General features: G+C 36.1%; 1 protein-coding gene across 7 annotated transcripts in view; it reads left to right on the forward strand.

Annotated features, from left to right (window-relative positions):
- Window positions 1–24681, forward strand: part of BIRC6 (baculoviral IAP repeat containing 6) — a 162767-nt gene that overhangs the window by 90548 nt on the left and 47538 nt on the right. For all 7 annotated transcript variants that reach the window (XM_072333401.1, XM_072333402.1, XM_072333404.1 and 4 more), the window contains exons 55-65: window positions 88–868; window positions 1814–1957; window positions 3341–3470; window positions 6363–6494; window positions 7971–8138; window positions 9376–9549; window positions 10857–11053; window positions 12798–13098; window positions 15690–15907; window positions 17687–17851; window positions 19690–19858. In XM_072333401.1, coding sequence (XP_072189502.1) covers window positions 88–868; window positions 1814–1957; window positions 3341–3470; window positions 6363–6494; window positions 7971–8138; window positions 9376–9549; window positions 10857–11053; window positions 12798–13098; window positions 15690–15907; window positions 17687–17851; window positions 19690–19858 — 2579 coding nt within the window. The remainder of the gene's footprint in view (window positions 1–87; window positions 869–1813; window positions 1958–3340; window positions 3471–6362; window positions 6495–7970; window positions 8139–9375; window positions 9550–10856; window positions 11054–12797; window positions 13099–15689; window positions 15908–17686; window positions 17852–19689; window positions 19859–24681) is intronic.

Genomic DNA, 24681 nt, shown 5'->3' on the forward strand with positions numbered 1-24681 from the left:
GTGGAAAGATGATGTATAAAATGATGAGGAAAAGGGAATATGAGTGGTAAGCTATCTATGTTTTGATATTATTTTTGTCTTCTACAGGTCACTGTTTAACTGGTCCATGTCTCTTCCCTGCAACATGGTTTTGAAGAAAGCTGTTGATAGTTTGCTTTGCTCAATGTGTCACATCCACCCAAATTACTTTTCCTTACTCATGGGATGGATGGGTATCACTCCTCCTCCAATGCAATGTCAGCACAGACTGTCCATGACTGATGACAGCAAAAAGCAGGATCTCAGTTCATCTTTAACAGATGACTCTAAAAACGCACAAGCCCCTCTTGCACTAACAGAGTCTCACCTGGCTACTCTTGCTGCCTCATCTCAGTCTCCTGAAGCTATCAAGCAGTTATTGGACTCAGGTTTGCCTTCGCTGCTTGTAAGAAGTCTTGCTAGTTTTTGCTTTAACCATACATCTAGCTCGGACTGCAATGCACAATCAACAGATACCACCCAGGACAGACTCAGGAGGCACCATGTCCCACAGCACTTTAATAAAATGCCTATCACAGCAGACCTGGTTGCTCCCGTTCTCAGGTTTTTGACAGAAGTTGGCAACAGCCACGTAATGAAGGACTGGTTGGGTGGTTCGGAAGTCAATCCGCTGTGGACGGCACTTTTATTTCTGTTGTGCCATTCTGGTGCTACTTCTGGAGGACACAGTGTGACTGCGCAACAGACAGGTGCAAGATCCAGCTTGCTTTCTTCAACTGTAACAGCGGGGCTGACCACTCAGCAGCGGACAGCAATTGAAAATGCAACAGTTGCTTTCTTCTTACAGTGCATTTCTTGCCATCCTAATAACCAGAGGCTTATGGCACAGGTGAGACAGAAAGCAAATGAGATTGTTGTTTCTTGGTTAATAATGAGTCAAAATTTGCATAGTTTCTAATTTTGAAACTTTTTTTTCTTTCTTTCTTTAAGGTTTGTTTTGTAAGTTGTCATCAGCTGGGAGAGTTTTGTGTTGAAACTGTTCGCTGATTGATCAGACTTAGAAAACTATAAGAATACTTGGGCTTGGCCATTCAGTGCTGTGTATGGATTTGTGTTCTGCTTGGCTGTATCCAGATGTATTTCTGGCCTTAACAAGACACTGCAGTCCAAAATCCACAATACTGTATTTAAGTACATGGGCTTAAAATCTTTTAAAGTGTGATTTGAAAATGAAGCTCCATGCACGTATTTGAAATTAAGAAATTGGAGGAAAATTGCTGTTTATTTAAACAGACACGTACACTGTGCAATTGGCGTCCAGGAATATGTGGAATATTACAGAATTTACATTATTCTAATGCAGATTCAGCTAATTTCCTCACAGTTGGTTAGCCTTTCAGACCTACCTTAATGAGGGTACAATTAAAATGATTTCTCCTTTCAGCATTAAGAATATCAGTGCCCTGGGAGCAGTTTGACTAGAGTGAAAAAAGGAAGGCAGCTCATTTCTCTGCAAATGGCCAATAGTGACACTTTGCTACAGAATAGGAAAGTCTTGCTTTCGGAATTCGAAAGTTATTTTCCTGAATACTTATTTTCTGTTTTTATTTTTCTTAGCACCGTACATGTTTACCATCACTTTGCTGTATTCAGTATTTTGTATGTTCTTAAAAATTTCTGTTGATTGTTTCTTCAGTGGTGCTCACTGCTGGTCTGGTTTGAATGATAGCCGGAAAGTAGATCTTAGGCATTGCTTATTATGGCTGTGTAGAGCTGTATTTTGGAGACCTAAATATAGAAATACTTTAAATATGATGTAATTTTGTATTCCCAGGTTCTCTGTGAATTGTTTCAGTCTTCTCCTCAGCGTGGGAACCTCCCGACCTCTGGAAACATTTCAGGATTTATTCGGAGGCTTTTTTTGCAGCTGATGCTTGAGGATGAGAAAGTGACTTTGTTTCTTCAGTCCCCATGTCCAGTAAGGGTTTTTGCTATCTACATGTCTCAAATTTAACCCCCCAAAAAGTCATTGTATATTCAACTTTGAAATGGTCAGGCAGCAGCTTTTACTTCTTGTACATATCTGGAAAGTAATGTTTAGGTGAATTGTAATTCAGCATTTTAAAAGAAAATTTAAGACAGTATTTTGAGACAAAATCATCTCGCTGAAAACATCCACATTCTGACAGAAGACTGGAATTTTTTTCTATGGAAGACTTTTTTAAAGTATTCTTAAATATTAGCAATAAACATAGATGTAAGTTCTTTATTATAAATTTTGTTGAAGAACTGTCTCAATTTTGATGCTCCAGAACTGGCAGGGATCCTTCAGTGTTAGCCGTAGCACCACAATTAAATTCTTGAATGACAAATTCTTGAACTGATCTGTAGAACAACTTTATGCATTTACACTTCTTCGCCAGAACAGAGTTAAAATCATTGTCCGAAATGCTGTGCTCTTATATAAGACAGGGAAACTGGATTAGATGGTGTTAAATGGAAAAGGGAGAGCATACAAATTTGTAGTACAAGAACGTTTAAATGTTTTGTTTTAACCTAGCTGAAATCAATTCTTAATATGGCTTTTGGTATTATAGAGGTAGCATCAGTTTTCGAATAGAATTGTTTACATAGAACAGATTTTTGCAGTATTACTGAACTAGTTGAGAGCGAAACGTTGCCAGATAATTCAGTTTCATCTGCTAACAATACCAAGAAATAGTCTCTTAGTGGGTAAAAGATTCCTCCTTTCACATCCAAAGCAGAGACTTAAAAGTGATCTGGTTATGCAGAGTATATTTCTAGTATATATCTAGCAAATATATCTTTAAAGTGTCGGATCCCCGTTTTGTCTCTGGAGGTCTTAGCAAAACTGTTTATTTAAGTCAGTTTGCCATTGTCATGAAGTATTAAATGCATTTGTTAGTATTGCACAGCAATAAATTGGTTCTGTGAATAGATATTAGTAATCAGTTTTCCTGATGGTTTGGAAATGGGAGCTCTCTGTGCAGGAAAGTTTGTAAAGTTATTGCAAGCAAAGAACAATACAAAAGTATGAACACAGCTCAGACTAATGTATCTGATACTGAAATACTTGAAATATTTTAATTAACAGTGATTTAGTTATCCATCATAACTGCAAAAAGTAAATACATTAGGTAGAAGAACTTTATTCACTAGTTGGAGCTCTTAAAGAGGTAGTATCTTGTCATAATTTGACCCTCTAAAGTTGAAGAGTAAATAAGTTTTCATTTTAAGCACGCATAAGAGATAATTTTATTTTGCCGAGGTCTATTTATAAAAACACAGTGTTTTAACTTATTTCTGAATCTTTAAAGCATGTTCACTTTTTATCTTTCAGCTGTACAAAGGTAGAATTAATGCTACTAGTCATGTAATTCAACATCCAATGTATGGAGCGGGGCACAAATTTCGCACTCTTCATTTGCCTGTCTCAACAACTCTAGCTGAAGTTCTTGATCGTGTGTCAGGCAAGTTTATAACAGTTTCTTTTATTTTTAAGGTAGTTTTTTTGTTTTGGTTTGTTTTTTTTTGAAAGCAAAGGATGTCTTACATGTATGTTTGCAGTGTTCCTAGGTACTTGTTAAATGTGACACAGAGGTTTAAATTATAATCTTATGGATATACCTTGCATGTTCTGTTTTAAATGCACTTCACTGGTTGTATACTTTTTTTTTTTCTTCCATTAAATTCTGGTAATTAATTGGTACCATTTTAGAGGGGAAGGTAAAATTTTTGTTGGTGTTTTGCTTTGTACTCATGTATTCTTAAATCCCTCAAGTCAAACTGCAAATATTGCACTTCAGAATGCCCTTTCACTTAAATATATCCCCAGTAATGTCTCTTAATATCCTGAAACTTAAAAGGTTATCTCAATGGTGTTGTTATGAGAAGAGTGCCGATGATCCAGTTTCTTTGGATACACATTTGTATACTATACAGGCACTACAGTTTACTTATTACATGGAGACTGGAAAGCTTAATCTGCTTGTAGAGATTAATTTTCAAGGCATGACTTTAGTTTATTTTTATAGAATGGAGTATTTTGTTATACCGCTTGAATTTCTGTGGAGAAATGAATCTATAGGGGACTTTGTTGATTAGGCCTCCACAGGCCATGGTATGAGATTCAGTACCTGAATGGTAGATGCCGTAACCTTAAAATGAATTTCACCTAGATATTCAATTAATACTTTAGAAAATAGACCTGTATTTTTATGATTCTGGTTAATGCTCTTTTTCAAAACGTAGAAATTGTCCTAGAGGTATTGTGTTTGTGCCACAGCTCTCTATAGGTAAAATCATCAAGTTGATTCTCTTCAGGTAAAATATAGAGCAAAATGTGTTACCTTAAAAAAAATCAATATTAAGCAGGCATAATTCAAAGAAAAGAGACTGAGTGATGGAAGGGGGAACACCAGTAATTCTGCTTTAATCCTAAGATGTTGTCAATAGTAGCTAATCAAAGTCAAAAATGATCATAGCAGTTAGGATTTTGCCATATTGCAGATGTGCACTCTGAGGGGCTTGCATATGTACCTGACTGAGTATGTAGTCCTTATGCATACGAGTTAACTTTTCTTGACTGTAGGATCGAATTTAATTTCTTAAGCAGATCTTTTCAGAGTTCGGAAGAACTGTTGCCTTTTAATGTGTACTTAAAATCTATATGTTTACATAATCAATAAGTGCATTTGGACTATAAATGTGTTATCTAATGAGGTGATAGAAGTACTGTGATGGTACTTGACAAAAACAGCGCGTGCTTTGGAATGTTAATTAAAAACAGTGAAGCCTAGAAAAATGCTTGAAGTTTATTTAACACAGAATAATTTACTGTTTTGCATAGAAATCTTTATTGACTTAGTGTTCAGATGTGATCATGTGTGGGATGTGACCATGAGCTCTAGTTCCTTCTGCTGTTTATGGTCAGAAATACTTTAATGAGAGAAACAGCTGATGCACATGGGGTGAGGATCTTGTTCAGCAGTGACATAACCTCTCCTGATCAGCTGCCTTGGTGGTGTGTTGTGCTCAGCTTGATAGCCAGTGCTAATAGGGTCTGGGGAAGGGAATGTGCTGATGTGATGTTCAGTAATGCACATAATGAAACCAATCAAATGCTGACTTCATAGCACATCATAACTTGGCTTTATGCTATGGAATTGTTTCATTTAAAATTGGAAGAATTAGTTCTGGAAAAGTTTGTGGTCTTTTATGCTTCCCTTCTGTATCTGTTGTGATTTTTCTGATGATATTAAAAGCTTTCTAGAGCATTGCTAAACTTGCTGCTCTCACATCCCTTCACGAGTGGAAGAAAGTATGCAGTGTCATGGCAGATAGAATAGTCTAGAATGAGTTCCACTTGTTCTGTATTCCATGTACCTTAGTTCTAATTTGCTGGTCATGACAGGTCAGAAAGACTGAACAACAAAGGTGGATATTACCTGAATACTAAAAATACGTTTTCTTAAGCATCTTTAGTAATTTTATTAATGAAGTTTGTATTATCCACCAACAAATGGGCATTCAGCCCATGAGACCAAACCAGAGTTTAGTATATAAATAATGCTAATGAGGATATTAAAAATTCTAATGGGGACATCCACACCAAGTCTGAAATATATATTAGTAAATAAATATACACATGGACATGTACATAAATAGATGTAAATATATATTAGGTCCCGAGTAACAGCATTTTCACACTATGTATTTAAAATTTGTGATGCCAGTGGTTTACAAGGTGTAAAATAATCCATTGAAATGAATAAACAGTTTTATAAGCTGCCTGCTGATATCTTTGAACTACACTAACGATCAAACCAAAATTGTACTGCAGTTAACTAAATATTCACTGAAGCAACTGCACAAGTTTTGGATGTGTTCTTTATGCATCTTGTAATTTCACCAGATCTGAAACTGCTATCTAGATGCAGTGATTAAATACAACAATATAAGTAACTCTGTAGATATCCTTTAAAATTAAATAAATACATTTCTTTTTTTTTCCTTAGGGTTTGATTTGATTCTTTGTTTGCTTGTCTTGTCTATTTTTATCTCATTTTTTTTAATTGCAGTTCTGTTTTAACCTAAGTATACGTGACTTATCATGTAACAGATTTAGGTTGTAACAGTTTTAAATTGTTAAAAAACAGATTTGGGGGGAGAGGAGATTGTGCTTGCAATACCTTAATTCTTAGATATTGATAAGAATATTGTTGCCTGGCATAGAAGTCTAAGCCACGGAAATAGTTCAAGTATAGTTATGTTAACAGACTAGAAACTGTCAACAAAATCAATGTGTTATATTAAATGCAATTCTCCCCTGTTTTGATTTTATTTTTTTTTCCCATGTTTAGATACACCCAGTATCACAGCTAAGCTAATTAATGAACAAAAGGAAGATAAAGAAAAGAAGAACTATGAGGAAAAAGAAAAAGTTAAGGCGGAAAATGGGTTCCAGGACAATTACAGTGTCGTTGTTGCTTCTGGTATGTTTCTGTTCCATCTTCTGAAAAATTGTCTTCCAGACTTTAAAAGGGTAGGGGAGAGGAATCGAATCTAAAGTTATTCATTTAATTATTAATGATCGTTAGACAAAATTGTAATGTCCTTCAACTCAGTGTCCAAACGTTTCTTGAACAGCACCAGGTTCGGTGACTACACCACCTCCCTGGGCAGCCTCAGTTATCCTCACATTTCCTGCCTCATCCAGTAGAGTGGAGACTCCCTAGTTTTCCTCTTACTGTTGATATATTTGTAAGAGTTTCTTGTTCCTTTTTACCCCAACAGCCAGGTTGAGTTCAGGCTGGGCTTTTGCCTTTCTGATTTTCTAACTACACATCTTAACAACTTCTCTGTGCTCTGAGTTCTTCCACAGAAGGTAGATTATCTTTTTCTCCCGAAGCCTCAAGAGTGGCTCCCTGTACATCCAGGCTGGTCTTCTTCCCCACCAGCTCATTTTGCAGCTCAGGGGGACAGCCTGCTCTTGCTCCTTTAAGACTTCCTTCTTGAAGAGTGGCCAGCCATCTTGGACCCCTTTACTCTCTAAGACTGAAGACTGAAATGAGCTGAGTAGTGTAGCTTTTACCCTACTAAGAAGGTGAAGTCATAGCATATTATAACATTTCAGGTCAGGATAATGTTAGTTTTACAGCTGCTCTTGGCTGATTATAATGCAGCAGTGGCACATATGTTCCTATTTAGATCTGTTGACTTCTGCCTTTCTGTACAGTTGACAAAACATGCTAGTACTTCAGTTTCAGTATACTTCAAATCACCATTGATCATCTCAAAATGTGGCAGTTTTGATACATAAGCTCAGTAAGCTTTCATGTACCCATTGAGCCCTTTAATTTTCATGTAGTTCTTAATTATAAGGTTTTGACCAAGGCAGCTTTAAAAGTAATTTAAAGGTGCTTTTTGTCACTTGTTCTAATGTCAGTACTGTAGCTGAAGTCACCTGGTAAGTTGGATGTTTGTCTGTGGACTATGGACTGAAATATTTTTTGCCTTGATTTCCATTTGAAAAAAACAACCTCAGAAGATTTACTGTAGGTTCCTGTCATATTATGAAGCACAACAGGGAAAGAGGGTCTCTTTCTTCCCCTTTCCGGGAAAAGGAAATTAAAATACCTATCATTATGTCATTACGTGGTGCACTGATAAAGCTAGGACAGTCCCATTGATAGATAGGCTCTCTAACTGTGTTTAAGAGCAGAATCAAAGTAGTGGTTTACAGTCACAACTTGTTTTATACCTGGGACTTAGTTGGGTACTCAACTGAAAAATACTGGGATTAGATTCAAGTGTATTTTATATGTGAATTATGTTCTGATATTTGTTAGTTGTATTTTTCAGTATGACATTTTTTGCAACAGTTGAAGGGATTGAGTACATTGCGACTTGACTATCTGAAGTTATTAAATACTATAGTATCTTGATTTTTATTATGATCTCTGTACTAGGTTTGAAATCTCAGTCAAAAAGAGCTGTTTCATCTACCCCTCCACGTCCACCATCAAGACGAGGAAGAGTGATGGCAGATAAAGTGGGTGCCTCTTCCTCAGGAGCAGAATCTTCCAGCAAGACCATTAGTGTTCCAGTTTTCCATCTGTACCATAAACTTCTACCAGGTAGCTTTAAAAACTTGTTTTAAGCTTTACAAAAATCATCTTTTTTGGTAGCTGTTATGTCGTTAGAAAGACAACACAATGGTGATGTACTTCTTTGTCTGTTTATTCACTCACTCAAAGTGTAGAGCACTTCTGGGCTGATGAGAGCTTTCAGCAGGGGCTGAACTACCATAGTATCTTTGTAACTGGGTGGAAAAAGAAAAAGGAAGCAACAAATGGAATTAAGAAATATCAGATCTCTAATCAAAGATCTTTTTTCCCTTGATGCTTTCTTCAGTATAGAGCTGTTAAACATTTGACTGTCTTCTAATGGTGCTGTAGGCCATTCTGTATTTGTGTAATGGTCTCATTCGTCACGCTTCTCCTGCAACCACTAGTTCTCACACACACATAAATGCAGAATCAGTGATGGAAAATGGTGGAAGACTTGTTTCACTTACACAATGGCAAGACATAATTAGCATTCATTTCATAAGGCAACATCCTCCAGTGATGAGATGGATTCTCACTGAAGACCTTACCAGGACTTGTGTTAATTGTCCAAGTACTGTCAAAATGAAATCAGTATGCTAAGTATATTAAACGATCTAATTCTAAAACATTTCCCTTTTCATCCAAGTCTCATAATTACCGGGAAAATTTGTTCTGCCTTAAGAATAACTTGTAATTTCAAGGAATAACACATTCTTCGTTAGCAGAGTGGCCAAAGTCCTGACATGACCAATTGATTTGGTCTGTAGTTATGTGTACATTTCATTTCTACAAGGCTGCTTTGAAAATTACTCCCTGCACTGCCATTCACTGTTTTCTGAATTGTTGCGTCTCAACACTGGTGTATTGAGGTAGGCCTGGGATTTGTAGTGCTGAAAAGGGAACTGCAAGTTTGTTTTCCAGTTTATTCCTCTTTGGCCTTTTTATCTTACTGTCGTGTTCTTTTATGCCACCACCACAATTTACTCAATTGGATTTAATACTAGGGGGCAAGGCAGTATCCAACTAAAGTGCACATCAAATTACGATGGTAGCCATTTGTTAAATATGCCAAGTGCTTTGGGCCTTTGACACAGAGCTACTGTAGGGATTTCCCATGAGAATATACACTGAAAGTAGGGCCTTGGTTTAAAGCCACTTAATATTTAATATACTAGACAACTGCGGCATGAGAACAGCGCGTGGACATTTGTTATGATAACCCAATCATAACTTTTCACTTTGTCTCAATGCCATTGTTGTTTAGGCCAACCGTTACCTGCTGAAATGACGCTTGCCCAGCTTCTGACTCTCCTCTATGACCGTAAACTCCCTCAAGGATACCGATCAATAGATTTGACAGTTAAGCTTGGATCCAAAGTCATCTCAGATCCAAGCTTATCGAAAACAGACTCATTTAAACGTCTTCATACTGAAAAAGGTAAGTTGTTTTTTGTTTTTTTTTTTCCTTTTTATAATGCTAGTTCTCAGTAATGTGTGTTTGGGCTAATAGCCAGGGCAGATTAAGTAATGCTTACTTACAAACACCTGTGAAAAGTGCTATTGCAGTAGCCTGAGTACTTAACATGTTTCATGGAAAATGAGAATTATTATCAAGCCCATCTGAGCAGGTCTCATAACTCTAGCTTTTAAGAACATCCTTTTTAAAATCGGGTAGTATTGTCTGTTTCTTGTTAAGGGGTTTTATAATTGCTTGCTATCTTCTAGTTACAGTGAAGGGGGAAAAAAAGAGGGAAAAACTGCATTTCAGGTATCTGATTTGAAGTACTTTGTTGTTGTTCATTCAAGAAAGGAGCTTGAGGAATGAGACTTAGAAATTTAGACAAGTGATTTGATCGCCAACCTGCCTGCACAGCATGGAATTACAAACTTAATCATGCAGCTATTTTAGGACAGAGGCTTTTGTAAAAACTCACTAGGTAGATCAGTCTATTTCTAAAAAAGACAAGTGAACCTAAAGTTGAATCCAATTAAATATATATATATATATATATATATATATATATATGTATGTATGTATATATACACATATGTGTGTGTGTGTGTGTATATATGTGTGTGTGTATATATATATATATATATATATTCTTGCTACTAGTCTGAACCAAGTGTTTCCAGACTATGCATTGGGGATGTCTGTACAGATCTATTACTATTGAAATGACTTCAAGTAATATTTGTGTTTTGGTTTTATGCTTATTTAAATTCTAAACGTGTCGTTATTTGAATGAAATTAGAATATGTTCACTTTACTAGTAGTTGCATGCAAAAACCTGAAGATGCTCTGAATTTTTGCTAGATTACTGGGGTTTGTGTTGGTTTTTAGACTTGAGACTAACACTTTGTACATTTTACTTTGTCATCACAAATGCCACTAAACTACTTTTATTATAAGTCATAGAAGTAATTCTTAAATTTGTATTAGTATTTTGATGCAATTTTCAGTAAGAAATTTGAATAACTGTGTGATGTATATTCTAGTAATTAGCATACTAACTTGAACAAATTATCCATAGTTATGGCATGAGTTTCCTATAATTGTCAAAAGGTAGCAATATTATTATTTACTTTTGATGTTCTTGAAATCATTCATTTCAGGTTCTTGACTCAGGATTTACTGTAAAAGGAAGTTCTATTCTTGATGTAGATATTTTGTATGAGAAGGAGGAAAAAATACACAGTATTGATGTTGATCTATTAACTTGTGTTACCTTTATGCTTTTGTAGAACATACGGATTTACTGGGTCCTTGTCCTGAAGATGAAGCGATCAGTCCTGGGGATGAATGCATGGATGCAGTGCTAGATGAATCACTTCTTGAAACATGTCCCATTCAGTCTCCACTGCAAGTTTTTGCAGGGATGGGTGGATTGGCCCTAATTGCGGAGAGACTCCCTATGCTTTATCCTGATGTAATTCAACAAGTGAGTGAAAAAATCAGTCTAGAAAAGCCTGCTAAGAATTTTTTGTTCAAGAACAGTATTTTTCCCATATTTCTGTATGGTTTAGCTTGACATCGCAGCCAGAGGAGAAAGCTGCTTTAAAATACACAAGTGCATGACTCCATAGCAGTCCAGTCATACATGCTGTTTGACTGAGTAGCCATGTTTTTGTAAAACCAAAGCAGGAATTCAGTGTTGCTCTTGCCTTACCTCTGTTAATTCTTAAGCTGTTTGGGAGGGTAAGGTACGAAAGAGTTGCTGTTGTGCTATAAAGCCATAACCACATATCAGTTAATTATTCTCAGTGATCATTTTTTGTGGTTAAGTGGAATGCAATCTTCAGCGTGGAGCATATAATTTTGTATATTATAATTATAAATAACCTTATCTGAATTAGTTTTATTATAATAGCATATGAATTTCACAGTGAACACATGATTTGTATAGGTGAGTATTTCTGAGTATAATAATTACATGTAGAATTTCTATGCATAGGCTTTTCGAAAATATCAGCAGTTGTATTAGTATGGAGTTACATCTTTGGCTGCTTTTCTTGGTACACAGGCCCTTATTATGAAAAAAATCAAAAGTAGCCCCAAAATTATTTGGTAGCTCATGTTTCTTAACGTTTTGTAACTGATAAGAAATAAGAAAGATTGTGAATATCTGTTCCCTGTGAAATAGAGTTGATCGTGACTGAAGGGTGCCGCTGAGTACCTTGACTGCAAAACTCTGGCAGTAGTGGGTAGCCTGTCTTGAGATCAGGGTGATTAGAGCGAGTCATTTGTAAATAGCATTGCCATTCAGGAAGAACACATTCAGTACAGGCAGCACGTTACATGAAAGTATAGTTTTGCTGAAGATGTTTTAGAGGGATCGCACTGAGCCTGTAAGATATCTAAAAGATAAGGAAATGTGTTTGCTTAAGTGATTACTGTACTTTGAAATACTGTGAGATAGCATGCAGTCTGCACTGATCTGTGGAATTCTGCAATAGATCAAAGTCAACTTATGGCCATAAGAAGTTTGATCCCTTTTTTTTCCCTTCTTTGAGGTCTTCTGGAAGTCCTGGGAAGTTATTTTCTTGAAACATTTTTTTTTCTAATTTGTGGTACATTTAAATTCAAATACAGAATAAGAACTGTGTGATCTGTAAAAACAAAACAAGTACAGTAATGCTAAATAGAAGAGTTGTGATTGAGACTCTTGAATTCTCTAGACTCTTTGCTCTCTAATTATACTTATATCTTGCTTTATATTACTGTCCAGAATTCTCAGCGTAACATTCTGCAAATGCTATATTTTAATATTTACCTTGTTATTATATTAACATGTAGATAGTTGGAGGCAATACAGCTAGTTGTAGTTTTGACTTCTAATTAGAAATTTGCCATTTTGAACAAATTCTGAAATGACATTTTAGATTAATCGTTTTCAGTTTAGTTTTTCCAGTTAAGCCTATTAAGTTTTAAATAGTCTTACATCAGTTGATTTAAATATTATAAAAGCTTGAAACTTCTGTGATGTTAAATTTAGAGGGACATGAGTGTCTGTAGTGAGTTCATACAACGCTGTGTTTCTGCTAGTCCCCAGTCCATGCATCTGTAAAGAGTGTTCTATTAGATATGAATTTTAAAGGTATTTCATATTAAGGTTTCGTGTCCTTTAGATCCTGATTTGGCTGTATAGCTACCAACTCTTTTAATTCCTGTTCTTGTTGTTTAAGGTGAGCACTCCAGTTGTTACATCTACCACACAGGAAAAGCAGAAGGACAGTGATCAGTTTGAATGGGTTACCATTGAACAATCAGGAGAATTGGTGTATGAAGCACCAGAAACAATAGCTGCAGAACCTCCACCGATCAAGTCTACGGTTCAGACTATGTCTCCCATACCTGCACATTCTTTGGCTGCCTTTGGTTTATTCCTTCGTCTCCCGGGCTATGCTGAGGTGCTGCTAAAAGAACGGAAACATGCTCAGTGTCTGTTGAGATTGGTGTTGGGAGTTACAGATGATGGTGAAGGAAGTATGTGCTGCAATTATTATGTTTTTTTGTAGACCACGACTAGATCATTTTACTTTAAAGTTATTTATATTGTAATACTTGTAGCAGGAAGTTAGAAATGGCTTGTGTGATTTGTAAAGAACTGTGTCACTAGTACCTGTCATAGTATCAAGTCTAAATATGAAATTCTTTCTGGTGAAGTTTTGTGACAATCAACAGTATTCATATGCTTACATCTAGATGCTAGAGTCATTGTAAAATGACTACTGATAGAACTTAGAAATGATATGGTCAAGATGCCACTGCACTTGGGCAGAACTGTCTTGGGTAGTAGAATGTGCTCAACTGATTGAGCAAATGTTGTGTATTCCTGCAGCCAAATGCAAAGTAGCATAGATAGAAGCATAGCTAAAGCAGATGTAAACTTTTGGAGACTGCATTAGAATAGGAGGGGTTGATTTAAAGATTATAGTAGTCAATTAACTGAGAATGAGCTCTATTGTAATAGTGTGAGTTCACAGGAATAAAGGGACTAATCTTAGATAAGTGAACAAATGAGCATACAAATTCTTTGTAATCAGCATATTCTTTCCAACCTCGAATAATGCATATAGTTCTAGTATTGATTATTTCTCAATGCTTTTCAAAACAAAAGATGATGTCATACTTTCAGACTTCTTTCATTATGCCTTTGCAAATAATGCTGTTTTTCCACATGTTAACCAACTGCATTTAGTCTCTGTTCAGCAGTATAAGTCTTACTGTCCTTTTCACTTTATATTTTAATTCCCGTATATACATAGGCATAAGACAGTGATCAGGAATACGCTGTGTAACAAACGGTTATGCAGTTGACTGTCTGCTTACTCCAACCTGATTTAAATAGTAATTAACTAGAAGACTCTGTATGCTCACTCTGATTTTTATTTTCTTGAGTTGATTTCAGTCCTTTGGTTTTGCAAACAATTATATCTACATTTTGTATATAGAAGAGGCCAACACAAAACATTTTTTGATTGCTTTTCTTTCTTCTTGCGTGCTTCCACTATTGCTGTTGGAATACAGCTCCAGAGCACCATTTTCCTGATAGATGGGAGCTATCTTTCATTCTCAGCCTAAAATTACTCCTATACAGATTTGTGCTCAGTTATCATTGTACCTGCATTGTTTTTTTTGAATAACTCTTCTTTCTCATGCACTTGATGACTAGAATTGTATTCCCTTTTACCCTATGGTTTTGCTGGACTAAATAGTCAAAAGAGTAAATTCAGCTCCTTATCAAATACAGTATTAGTTGTTCATAGTAGTTTACACCAGTTCTCTGTATGAAGTATTAACGTTTTCATACACCTATAATCTTTCTCACAAAATATGGAGTTCTGCACTTAAAAATCCATGGTTTATAGGTTAAATATGGATTAATTGTCCATGAAGGTAAATCCTGGGCACATGCTTAGATCTCTTTTTAATTTTATCTTTTCTTCATTGTCATTTGGGTACACCATATGGAAAACTATCAGGGTCTTTTATTCCCGGAGTTATACAATTTTATGTAGGATGATCCAAGTCAAATGGTGTTTTGCATCCTTCTTTTTCCTTTACAGAGAATAGCAAGTAGACACAAACTGGTGTATGGTTGTGCATACGTATACATACAAATACATAGCCATATTTGTAACGTACTTCATTAATCCTTCTGGATGATACAGCTGATAAACTCTTATGTCTGAGGGAGAAAGTCATATAAACATCTTTAAAATGAGAAGGAAACTTCTGATCAGAGTTGTCTATTTAGAAGTATTTTCAGTGTTTAAGTATCTTTATTTTATGTGTACACTGTAGATATAACATGAAATGCATTGTTAAACACACACACACACACAAAAAAATGAGGCTGTTCCCAAATCTGTTTTGCATTTGTAGGTCATTCCATTATTTGTAATGTGGCTTTTAAAAGAGGTAATTTTTGCTCATAGTACATAAGGGTTAAAATCTTTGGATAGATCTACACAATGTAAGGATGCAGGGCACGCAGCTCATGTGATTAAAATTATGCAAGTATTTCATCACTTATTTGACTGGAGTCACATCACAACTTGGATTGTGCAGTGGTTTAATTCATAATTTAGTCATGAGTATAAAACAAAACCAACACATTGTGATAAATTACAGCTGCTTGTCAGCTGAGCTGCTGTTTGTTGACCATCTGTGTTCTCATTCTACTCATCTCATGACTCATTCTACTTGCAAGGTTTAGAAAAAAAGAATTAGCCTGAGCCAGCTTCATTCTCTTTTATTTAGAAATATAACCTGCAGTGTAGTTAAATACAAAGAGTACATGTTGTTATTTAGGAATTAATTTTCCTTCCTGGAAATGGTGAATCAAATATTTTAACCATTGATTTTAATAAAGCCCACAATGGAAACAAAGAAATAATCTTCTGAAAAGGTGTTGATAAGATAAATTTAATATTATGTACCTTACCATAGCTGAATGCTTAAGTCCTTAGTATATTTCTGTATTGCTGTGTTGTGTAAATCATTGCAAAGGTTAACAGACAATATTGAACTACAGAAATAAAATGTGATTTTTTTATTTTTTTTGCATCTAGGTCATATCTTACAGTCTCCTTCAGCAAATGTGCTTCCGACCCTGCCCTTCCATGTGTTGCGCACTTTGTTCAGCACTACGCCATTGACCACCGATGATGGAGTACTGCTTAGGCGAATGGCACTGGAAATTGGGGCTATACATCTTATTCTTGCTTGTTTGTCTGCTCTAAGCCACCATGCACCAAGAGTTCCCAATGCAAGTCCCAGCCAGGCAGAGGTAAGTTAATAGCAGAATAATTGCTAAGTAACAGATTTTGCTATAAAAAAGAAAATAATCTCACTACTTTCATTAAAATTTAATTTCTACACAGTTGGCATTTGGATTAAGAAAAATAATTAGAAAATACTTGATTAAGTAATTGCACTTGCTTGTTGCAAATAAACATAGTAATTATGAAATTTAACCAACAAAGATGGCTTATTGTGAAGCATTAAGGTGTAATCAGTTTCTTTCACAGGATCATTTTTTTCAGTGCATGAGAGGCATGATAATGGAGGGTTGTTCTTTCTTTCTTAATTATCATTAGATAGCATGACCTCATTACCTTATTTAGCATTCATCATCTAAACTCTACTGACTGCAAATTATTTCCTCTTAAATGCTTATAAATGTAAATGAGTTGTGAAAATTAATGAATTACGGAGAAGTCTTTTAAATCTCATTTTTCTATACTTGTCCGGACCCCAAGTGGATCTCCAAAGTAAAACTTTTTCAAGGTGCTTACTGTGTTGGACTACCGTATTTGCAGGATGTATATCAACTGAATTTCTTAGGATTATGAGGTGCCATTTCTGCACAAGACTGCCTCAAAACATGTTTAAAATTAGTTATTAGCCTTCCCTCTCTTACAGTGTTGTGGCAGAGATTTTCATGGGAAAAGTTCTGGTGGCTAAATATAGCTAAACAGCTGCTAAATAGGGGGCTGCCCATAATTTAGCAGTTTTTGATACTGATAGGTGGGCTGAGTAAGTAACAGAGAAAACTATGGAAGTATAATTCACTTTCTTGGCTGGTCAGTTTTGAAGGGGATGTGTGATATTCTGCATCTAATTGAATATCAGACTGATGACACATAAATGCCATAGCATTGCTGTATGTTTGGAGGGAAAATGCAACCATTAATTCTTACCTCAGGTTGAGTTGTTCCAAGACCTCTGAAACAGGTTTGGGTGCCACAACATATAAAGGACATAAACCTATTAGAGTGCATTCAAAGGAGGTCTACAAAGGCCAGGGGAGGGGTGGCTGGAATTTTTTTTGCATCATTTCATCAAAGATGTGAAAAATTGTCAACATTACCTTAAGTATTTAAATAGTTTTGTAAAGGCTAGGAAATTCAGTAAAGGAGTTATGTTATTAAAATGCAATTATACAGACCATTGAAATAAGCTGTACAAGTTCCTCTGGAAAAATACAGGCTGTCTATCTCAGAACGTTGAAGAGCAAGGCATTTCTTCCTTGTTACCTGCAGAGGAAATGCATGTTTCAGTGACATCATGTACCAAACTATACATATAACTTGTATCACTTCCCATTTTGGCACATTTATTCAAAAACAGCATATTCTTGAGTGTCTTAACATTTCAGTTGTTTACTCTTGATGACATTCCTTCCTTCCATCCCTTCTTCTAATTGTTATTTGACTTGAGTAGGAGATAAACAGCAATAATTTCAAGAGATTTATTGTTTAGCATGATATTGATTAAAAAACATTGTAATGTCTTTCATCATTTGAAGAGTAACAGTATTTTAAACAAGAACAAAAATGGACTTGTAATGTTAGTTAATCCAGAGAATCACTTGCAGCAATTTAGTGCTGACCTGTACTGGAATTTTGTGACAGGAGTATTCCTATTTACAGCTTTTGAGTTCACCTGGATCTTAATATCTTGATTAAATTGAGATTACGTTTTTCTGTAGAATAAAGGCTTTTTAGATAATTGATTGATAAGATAAAAAATACAAAATTATGACTTTTTTTTTCCTGTATCTTAGCCACAGGTGTCAAGTACACACAACAGTGCATCAACAGAAGAACAGCAATTGTACTGGGCTAAGGGTACAGGCTTTGGAACAGGCTCCACAGCTTCAGGATGGGATGTTGAACAAGCTTTGACTAAGCAAAGACTAGAAGAAGAGCATGTGACCTGCCTTCTACAGGTGTGTAATGATGAAATTTTGATTAATCACAAGTGATTAAAACATTAGGGCTTAGGAAACAAAAACATTATTTGTAATTTAGTCTGATAGTACACTAATTGCGGTATATGGGGCAAAAAGAAAACCAAAACAGAACAGTTTACAACTGTGTGTATGACTGTCTACATGAAAAATTAAATATATTTTGAGTGAGGCTGTTTTCAAGCTTCACTAGGCAAAAAAAGGACACAAAGGAGTAAGCTTAGGTGACAGTTCTGAATAGACTCTGAACCAAGATGTTTTCTAGTATATTTCCCCAGAGCTGTCATACACCTCTGTGGCATTCAGTCAAAAGTGAAGACTGTCTGTTAAGGAAAAAGGATAAGGATGTAGACCTTTTTTATGCAAAAGTCGCATTGCCTATTTGCTTTTCACTGTTTTTTTCTCTGCTTTAAGAAAGTATCTGCAGCTGTTAGTAAGGTGTTCATGAATGTGTTTTATGCCAGCAAGACATAAAGACATATGCCTCACTCAGACGTACTGATTATGACATCTTGATTATGTCTCTTAAATAGCAGTATTAAATCAACAGTGAGCATCTAGATACCAATAATACCAATACCTTTCAAATACCTTATATTAAGGACAAGATAGTCCCATTCAGTTAGGCCTTTTAAGTCCAATTGGGAAATGCAGCCAAGCTCTGTTATCTTAGAGCAGTGTAAAATGAGAAACATTCTAGTCATCAAAAATTTCATTCACAGAACTGTCAACTCAAGTGTGTTAACTAACATTACAGCTGGGTGAGAGCACAAACGAGGTCAATTTCTGAAAATGCCCATGCCCTCACTGATGAAGATATCAATTTGATGTAGTCAGTTATTTCTGTCACTGTAGATTACAAGGCACAAGTATCGCATCCTCTTACAGACGCAAAACAAATCTGAAACAATTCTCTTAAGTGCAGAAGAGTTCAAAGCACCTGAATCACTCTTGGCGAGGCTTGCAGGGTGTATTGTGTTATGCCATGCAGAGGTTTAACTATAACTGTCAGAAGTCATGAGGAAAGGAGACATTTGCTTTGAGCAGTCAGCAATTGGAGGAAGAAGTAAAAAAACCCTTCAGCATTTTGCTAAAGATGTCAGTCAGTTTTACGATCAGTTCTCCAGAATGATTGTTTAGGAAAATTCTTTTGTATGGAGTGCTGGTAAAATAAGATGCTGCAGCAAAATATAGTGGGTAGTGGGGTTAAAGCAAAGAAGAATGAAGGAAAGTCTTCAGCATCCATTAAAGTCCTGTGAACTCAGAGCTGTAGCTGGGATGTCCCGGGGCAGCTTCCCACCTTTTCTGAGGGGAGGGTTGCTCCTTGTTTACTGAAGCACAAGCACACACATGAGCAGTTGTTCAGGATTACTGACATGCTCATCACAAGTTGCCTCATCTGCAACTGGAAGTTCCATCCAAAAGTAGATTACAAATAGCTTTTAAAACATTTGCATTAAAAAATACAATATCTTTTAGGTATTGGCTGTTCTAAAGGGAATGGGATTGGCCAGCACTGAGCTTGTAATCTGCTGTTTTGAATAACTCTAGCAGTTTTATCAGTACTTACGTTAGTTGATCTCTTGAAGTCATTCAGAATTAAAATATTTAATTCTGTCATTTGCCAAAATTGTGATCAGAATCTAGGAACTGAATAAAGTTCCTTCTGAGACGTCTTTGGGACTGCTGAAAAGAACACAACTAATGAATTTATAAAGTACCTTGTAAAGTATTATGGTGTATACCTTAACGAGGAAAACCAAAGTTCTTTTGCCTAAAATAAATCAGTTCTGGTTAAATACTTTTCTGCATTTCAGGTTCTTGCCAGTTACATAAATCCTGCAGGGAGTACATCAAATGGAGAGACCCAGACTAGCCATGAGGGTAGAGGACAGAACAGCAGTGCTTTGCCATCTGTTCTCCTGGAGCTACTCAGTCAGTCTTGCCTCATTCCAGCAATGTCATCATACCTCCGCAATGATTCAGGTAATGTGCCACTCTTTCCTTCTAGATCCAATGTACTTATGTCTGTCAAATAAGTGTAATAGGAAAACAGTGCTGTATCTATCAGCAACAGATTGTTCTGGATAGTTTCAATAAGTTTGCTGTTATAGAACAGTTCTAATGAATGTTTATTCACTTCAGCCTTAGAAAAGTAAATGACAGTGTTCATTGAAATACTTGTTTTTGGTGCTTAAACTTCATTGTTTTAGAGTCTGTAAATCTGAAATTCAGTTCTTAAACTGTTGAAATTGACATGAATATCGTATTTGCATCTGAAAAATTCTTTTTCTACTTATTATATAAAAGATCCATGGAGAGAGGGTACTTTATAGTAGACCGGGAATATTTCTGTGAAGGAAATGGTTAACTTTGTAAGAAAGTAGAACAAATATACGCCTGAAGTATGTATATGTTGCAACCACTAAGTTCTAGAGCCATACTGTGTTTACCTTGAGCAGAACTTTTACCCATGCATTTAGAAAATGCAGAAGTTAGCCTTCTAAGTAAGCTGCAGTGGGGAAGAATGAAGTCATCAGAGTTGTTTGGTTTCTTTTTAAAGAAAAAGCGAATGAGTTTTGTGGTGTTGTGATTCAACTCAAAGATGTTTTGATGGATTTCATTCAGTGTGTTAAACCTTGCAGAAGACACTTCAGTTATCCAAGAAAGTTTCAAGCGGTGAACTAAGCAAAATGCCTCTGTGGGAATAGTGGTGAAGCCATCAGGTTGGGTTTGCAATCAGTGTTCAGTCTCACTAGATGACAGGTGTTAGTATAAAGTTGTCAGTAGATGTGGGTTTTTTTCAGATAAAATTTACCCTTAAGCTTTGGAACGTAGACTTTGCCTTAGGCTGGATTTTTGTTCAACATGCTTTGTAAAGGTGGATTTAATCTGTAAATAGCAGAATATATTGTTCCAGATCTTAATGATTTGGTCTGGAACCTGATTTTGTCTCCCTTGTCGAAGTAACTGATAAATATGTTAACACATTACTGTAGCTCTTTGGTTGCCAGTTGTATTATGTAGTGATGTGAATTTCTTCAAACAGTGTCTTTTGCCAGTAGAGCTGCTTGGTGAATTGCATGATATATTTTGTCTCCAGAGTTTAAAGAGAAATCATCTGTGTCTTAAGTGTCTACAAAACTACCCAGAACTAAAACAAGATCATGGCTCTTTTGTTCTGTGGTAACTAGGCATTACATAGTCCCACATGATGGAGGAAAAGTAGTTCAACCAGTCTACTGGGGCCTTTCAATAAAAAGCAAAAACACAGAGATGTCACTTGCCAGGCCATAGTTTGACACCTCTCTCAGTTTTGTAATGAATTTGTTGGTTCTGTTTTGCACATATTGCACTCAGGAAGATGAACTATGTAGCTTATATACCAGGCTCATTGCTGCAAATGAAAATCTAATGTAAAAGAATTTTTTAAAAGATGAAGTAAAACAATGAGGAAAAGTAATCTCTCTAACAGACATTCATAAATTCTTCTGCTGCTGAGGTAGAAGGGAAAAGTCACTGAGAAACCTGGCAAAAATGCCCTTCTATCTAGAGGATGAAGCTGTTGATTCGGAGTTATAAATGATTCGCAGCTGTTGAAATTGCTTTTTTGCTGTTTTCTATTGGAAAACATATCTGTCTGTGTAAGTCACCTTTAACTGGGGAAGAACGGTCGGATACTGATAGAAGAGATGAGATATGTGGCTGGAAGAGAGGAGTTTAGACAAGTTTGACTTTCAGGGCCGATTTGTTTTCCTGAAGTACAAAGAAAAGGAACAACCTCAGTGGAAAATGTTAATTTTAGGTATCTTTTCCTTTGCTGGACTACTGCTATCGTGACTGTCAGAGGATGCTCAAATGTTGCAGGTCTGAATTAACAATTACAATGCAGGAACAAAACAGATACTTCATATATTTTCATAAATGCATGTGTAGCTCTTAAAGAGACAGATAAACTGTGTTAAAGCACAGAGAAACCTTTCTTTTCAGCGAAAAGCTGCTACCTACTCTTCCAATTCCAAATTCACAAAGACTATTATTTTCATGGGAATTTAGAACTCAATGATCTTGTTATGCTGAATGCGTTGATCTGAGCAAGACAGTCTTAAGCGCTTCCAGAATTTTATACCTAAAGCTGTAATTAACAGTGGTTTTAATTAAAAAGAAAAATTGCTGTGCAGGCTTGTATCAGTCAAGCTGATACATACTAGGAATATTGGAAACATGCTAGGATGCCAGTATGAGAGGAAGATGCGCGAGTAGGCATGAATTCTGGGAAGAATGTCCCTGAATCATGAATATTTGAGTCGGATGCATTTAATTTAAAAGGAGTCCCTGAAAACAGTTTGTCCTAGTGTTAGCCAGGCATACCTCCAATGCTGTAATTACTGTTTAGTGCAAAAGAAGACAATTCTCACATCAATGAGTATGAGTTCCAGGTGGTGCTGGGGTTCTTAGTATCACCAGCAGAGTGTCAGGAGACACAACTGATGGGAGAGCCTGGCTGCTACAAAAGAGATGGAAGCTGAGATGCTCTGCAGCAGAGCTCTGATACAATGCTCATAAGATGGAAAAATTACCTTAGCCAGTGTATTTATGGTTGGTAACTTCGATGGCTTATTTTCTGTAATTGAACCTTGAAGACTAGTGCTGTGTAGTAGAACAGACTTGAGTCTTTCACATTAGATCTTCTAATTTTATTTCAAGGTTCCCTAGCTTAAATTCTTATCTGTACCCCAGTAGGGCTGAATGCTTACCCAGTAGAAGTAGGAAAGGAAATGATATTATTGGTAAAGCTCATGAGCACAGTCTTCCAGTTCTCAAAGAGGTGTATTTTCTGCTATCAAATGTACTTATATGTAGAAACAGCAACTAATTGTATCTTTCCTGTAGCATGCTAGACGGAGAAATTAGAACACTGCATTCAGAACACTAATAGAGTGTTCCCAGGTTCTGGCACTCCATCAGTAACAAGCTGTTCTGAGAAAAATGCTGACAGAAAGTAGCAAATTTCAGCTTCTATGTAACTTTCTCAAACCTGAATGGGTAATATTGGAACTAGTGCATACTTTCGGCACAAGAGTAACCTTTATTCTCTTGCCAGATTACAGGTTTCATTGTAAATCATGGAAATGAGTGGTGTTCGCTTATTATTTCTGCCATATGCGTAAAATTATGTGGTAAACATTTTCTATAAAGAAATACATGTGAGTAAAATGCTGGCTTTGCTGTGTCCCACTGTTGCGCAGTAGGCTGATGCCACCATGGTCAAACAAAATGAGTGGCGTTTTGGTGTCGGTGAGAGTTTTGTGTATTACTTACACATGTTTTGGTAGGTGCAGGTGTGCAACATCTTACAAATGGATGCTGTGTTGAGAGATGTGCTTTAGTGGGAGCTATTGGTAATAGGCGTATGGTTGGACTAGATGATCTTCCAGGTCTTTTCCAGCCCTGGTGATTCTGTGATTCTGTGAAAATTCTTGAACAGGCTCAGTACCAGAATATAAAATTTACCTTTATTGTGCTTAGAAATTTCTCTAAGATTTTTGTTACGTTAAACATGTTTTATCATTACCACTCAATTTCCCTGAAATATATACAGACTGGATTGTTATCTAGATTGTTCTAGATTAAAGTAATATTAATCTGCTAAATAGTGCTCACATCCTTCAGAAACCTTACCTTGAAGTAGATCTTAACAAACCAGACCGCTCTGTCACATTCTGCAGCTTCATCTGCTTCAGAGTAAGGTGACTGTAAAGCCCTTGACAACTTCGGATTGACCACTTCCATTAATTTCCAGAACTGCTTTTTTTCATGTCAAGAAGGAAGGTTTATCTGACTATGAGGGACTTCTGCATGTTATACAAGAGATCTCAGCACAAGTCAGAAGGAAAGATATCTCCTGTAACTCTCCCTGTTTCTTGAATGTTTTTTCACATCTTTGTGTCATAAGTTGTTATGGCATTACTATGACTTTTGTTATATTTCATTTTATAAAGAAAAATAAATTTGTAGCATGCTGAGATTTTTCTACTACATTTATGTTTATTCCTAAAGAACACATGTTTTCATTTGTAAAACTGATACCATTCTTAACTAATGTGCCATGGAACATCTAACATGTATTCATTACTGGGCACTTATGTGTATTTTGTGCCAAAAGCTGTCATGGAAAAACTCTGTTGACTTTCATACAGCATGTTTAATATGAAAGAATAATTTCTTTTTAAGAACTCCCTCAAATACATGAAAATTTTTCTCCTTAGCACAGTGTACCACAATGAAATTTGCTTCCAACAAGAAGTTCCCAACAAACACAACCATCAGGTACTGAGAGGAGTACATAGCTATCTTGAAGGTTCAGATTTTGCTGATAAACTAAGTTATTTGACTGGGAGATGTAAGCTCATGAAAACTCATAAAAGCCAGTATTTAATAAGGAGAGAAGAAAGCTCCACAGTAGTAGGTAGATGGTTCTTCCTTAAAAATGTAGATGTACTAGTTGGATGTGAAACTAATACCTAAGAAGTCCTGAGATGACTTAACCTTGTTTAAACCCAGGAGAGATTTTTTTTACCACCTGTTTCCTGGAAGACAAACTTCATGACAAGTAACAGAATTGTACCTGAATTCTTTGCTTGAATTCCCAGGCACACAGAAAGCAGACGGTGATATGATTTGTGCTGACATCTTCTTGCAGCTACTTCTTTGCATGCTTACCTCTTGGCTCTTTTAGTCGCCCTCCTTTCTTTGGTGGATAAACAATCCACGTTATGTGGTCAGCATAGATTGTGGTGCTGGATCCA

The sequence above is a fragment of the Excalfactoria chinensis genome, chromosome 3 (genome assembly GCF_039878825.1).
Source record: "Excalfactoria chinensis isolate bCotChi1 chromosome 3, bCotChi1.hap2, whole genome shotgun sequence".
In the NCBI taxonomy this organism is placed as follows: domain Eukaryota; kingdom Metazoa; phylum Chordata; class Aves; order Galliformes; family Phasianidae; genus Excalfactoria; species Excalfactoria chinensis.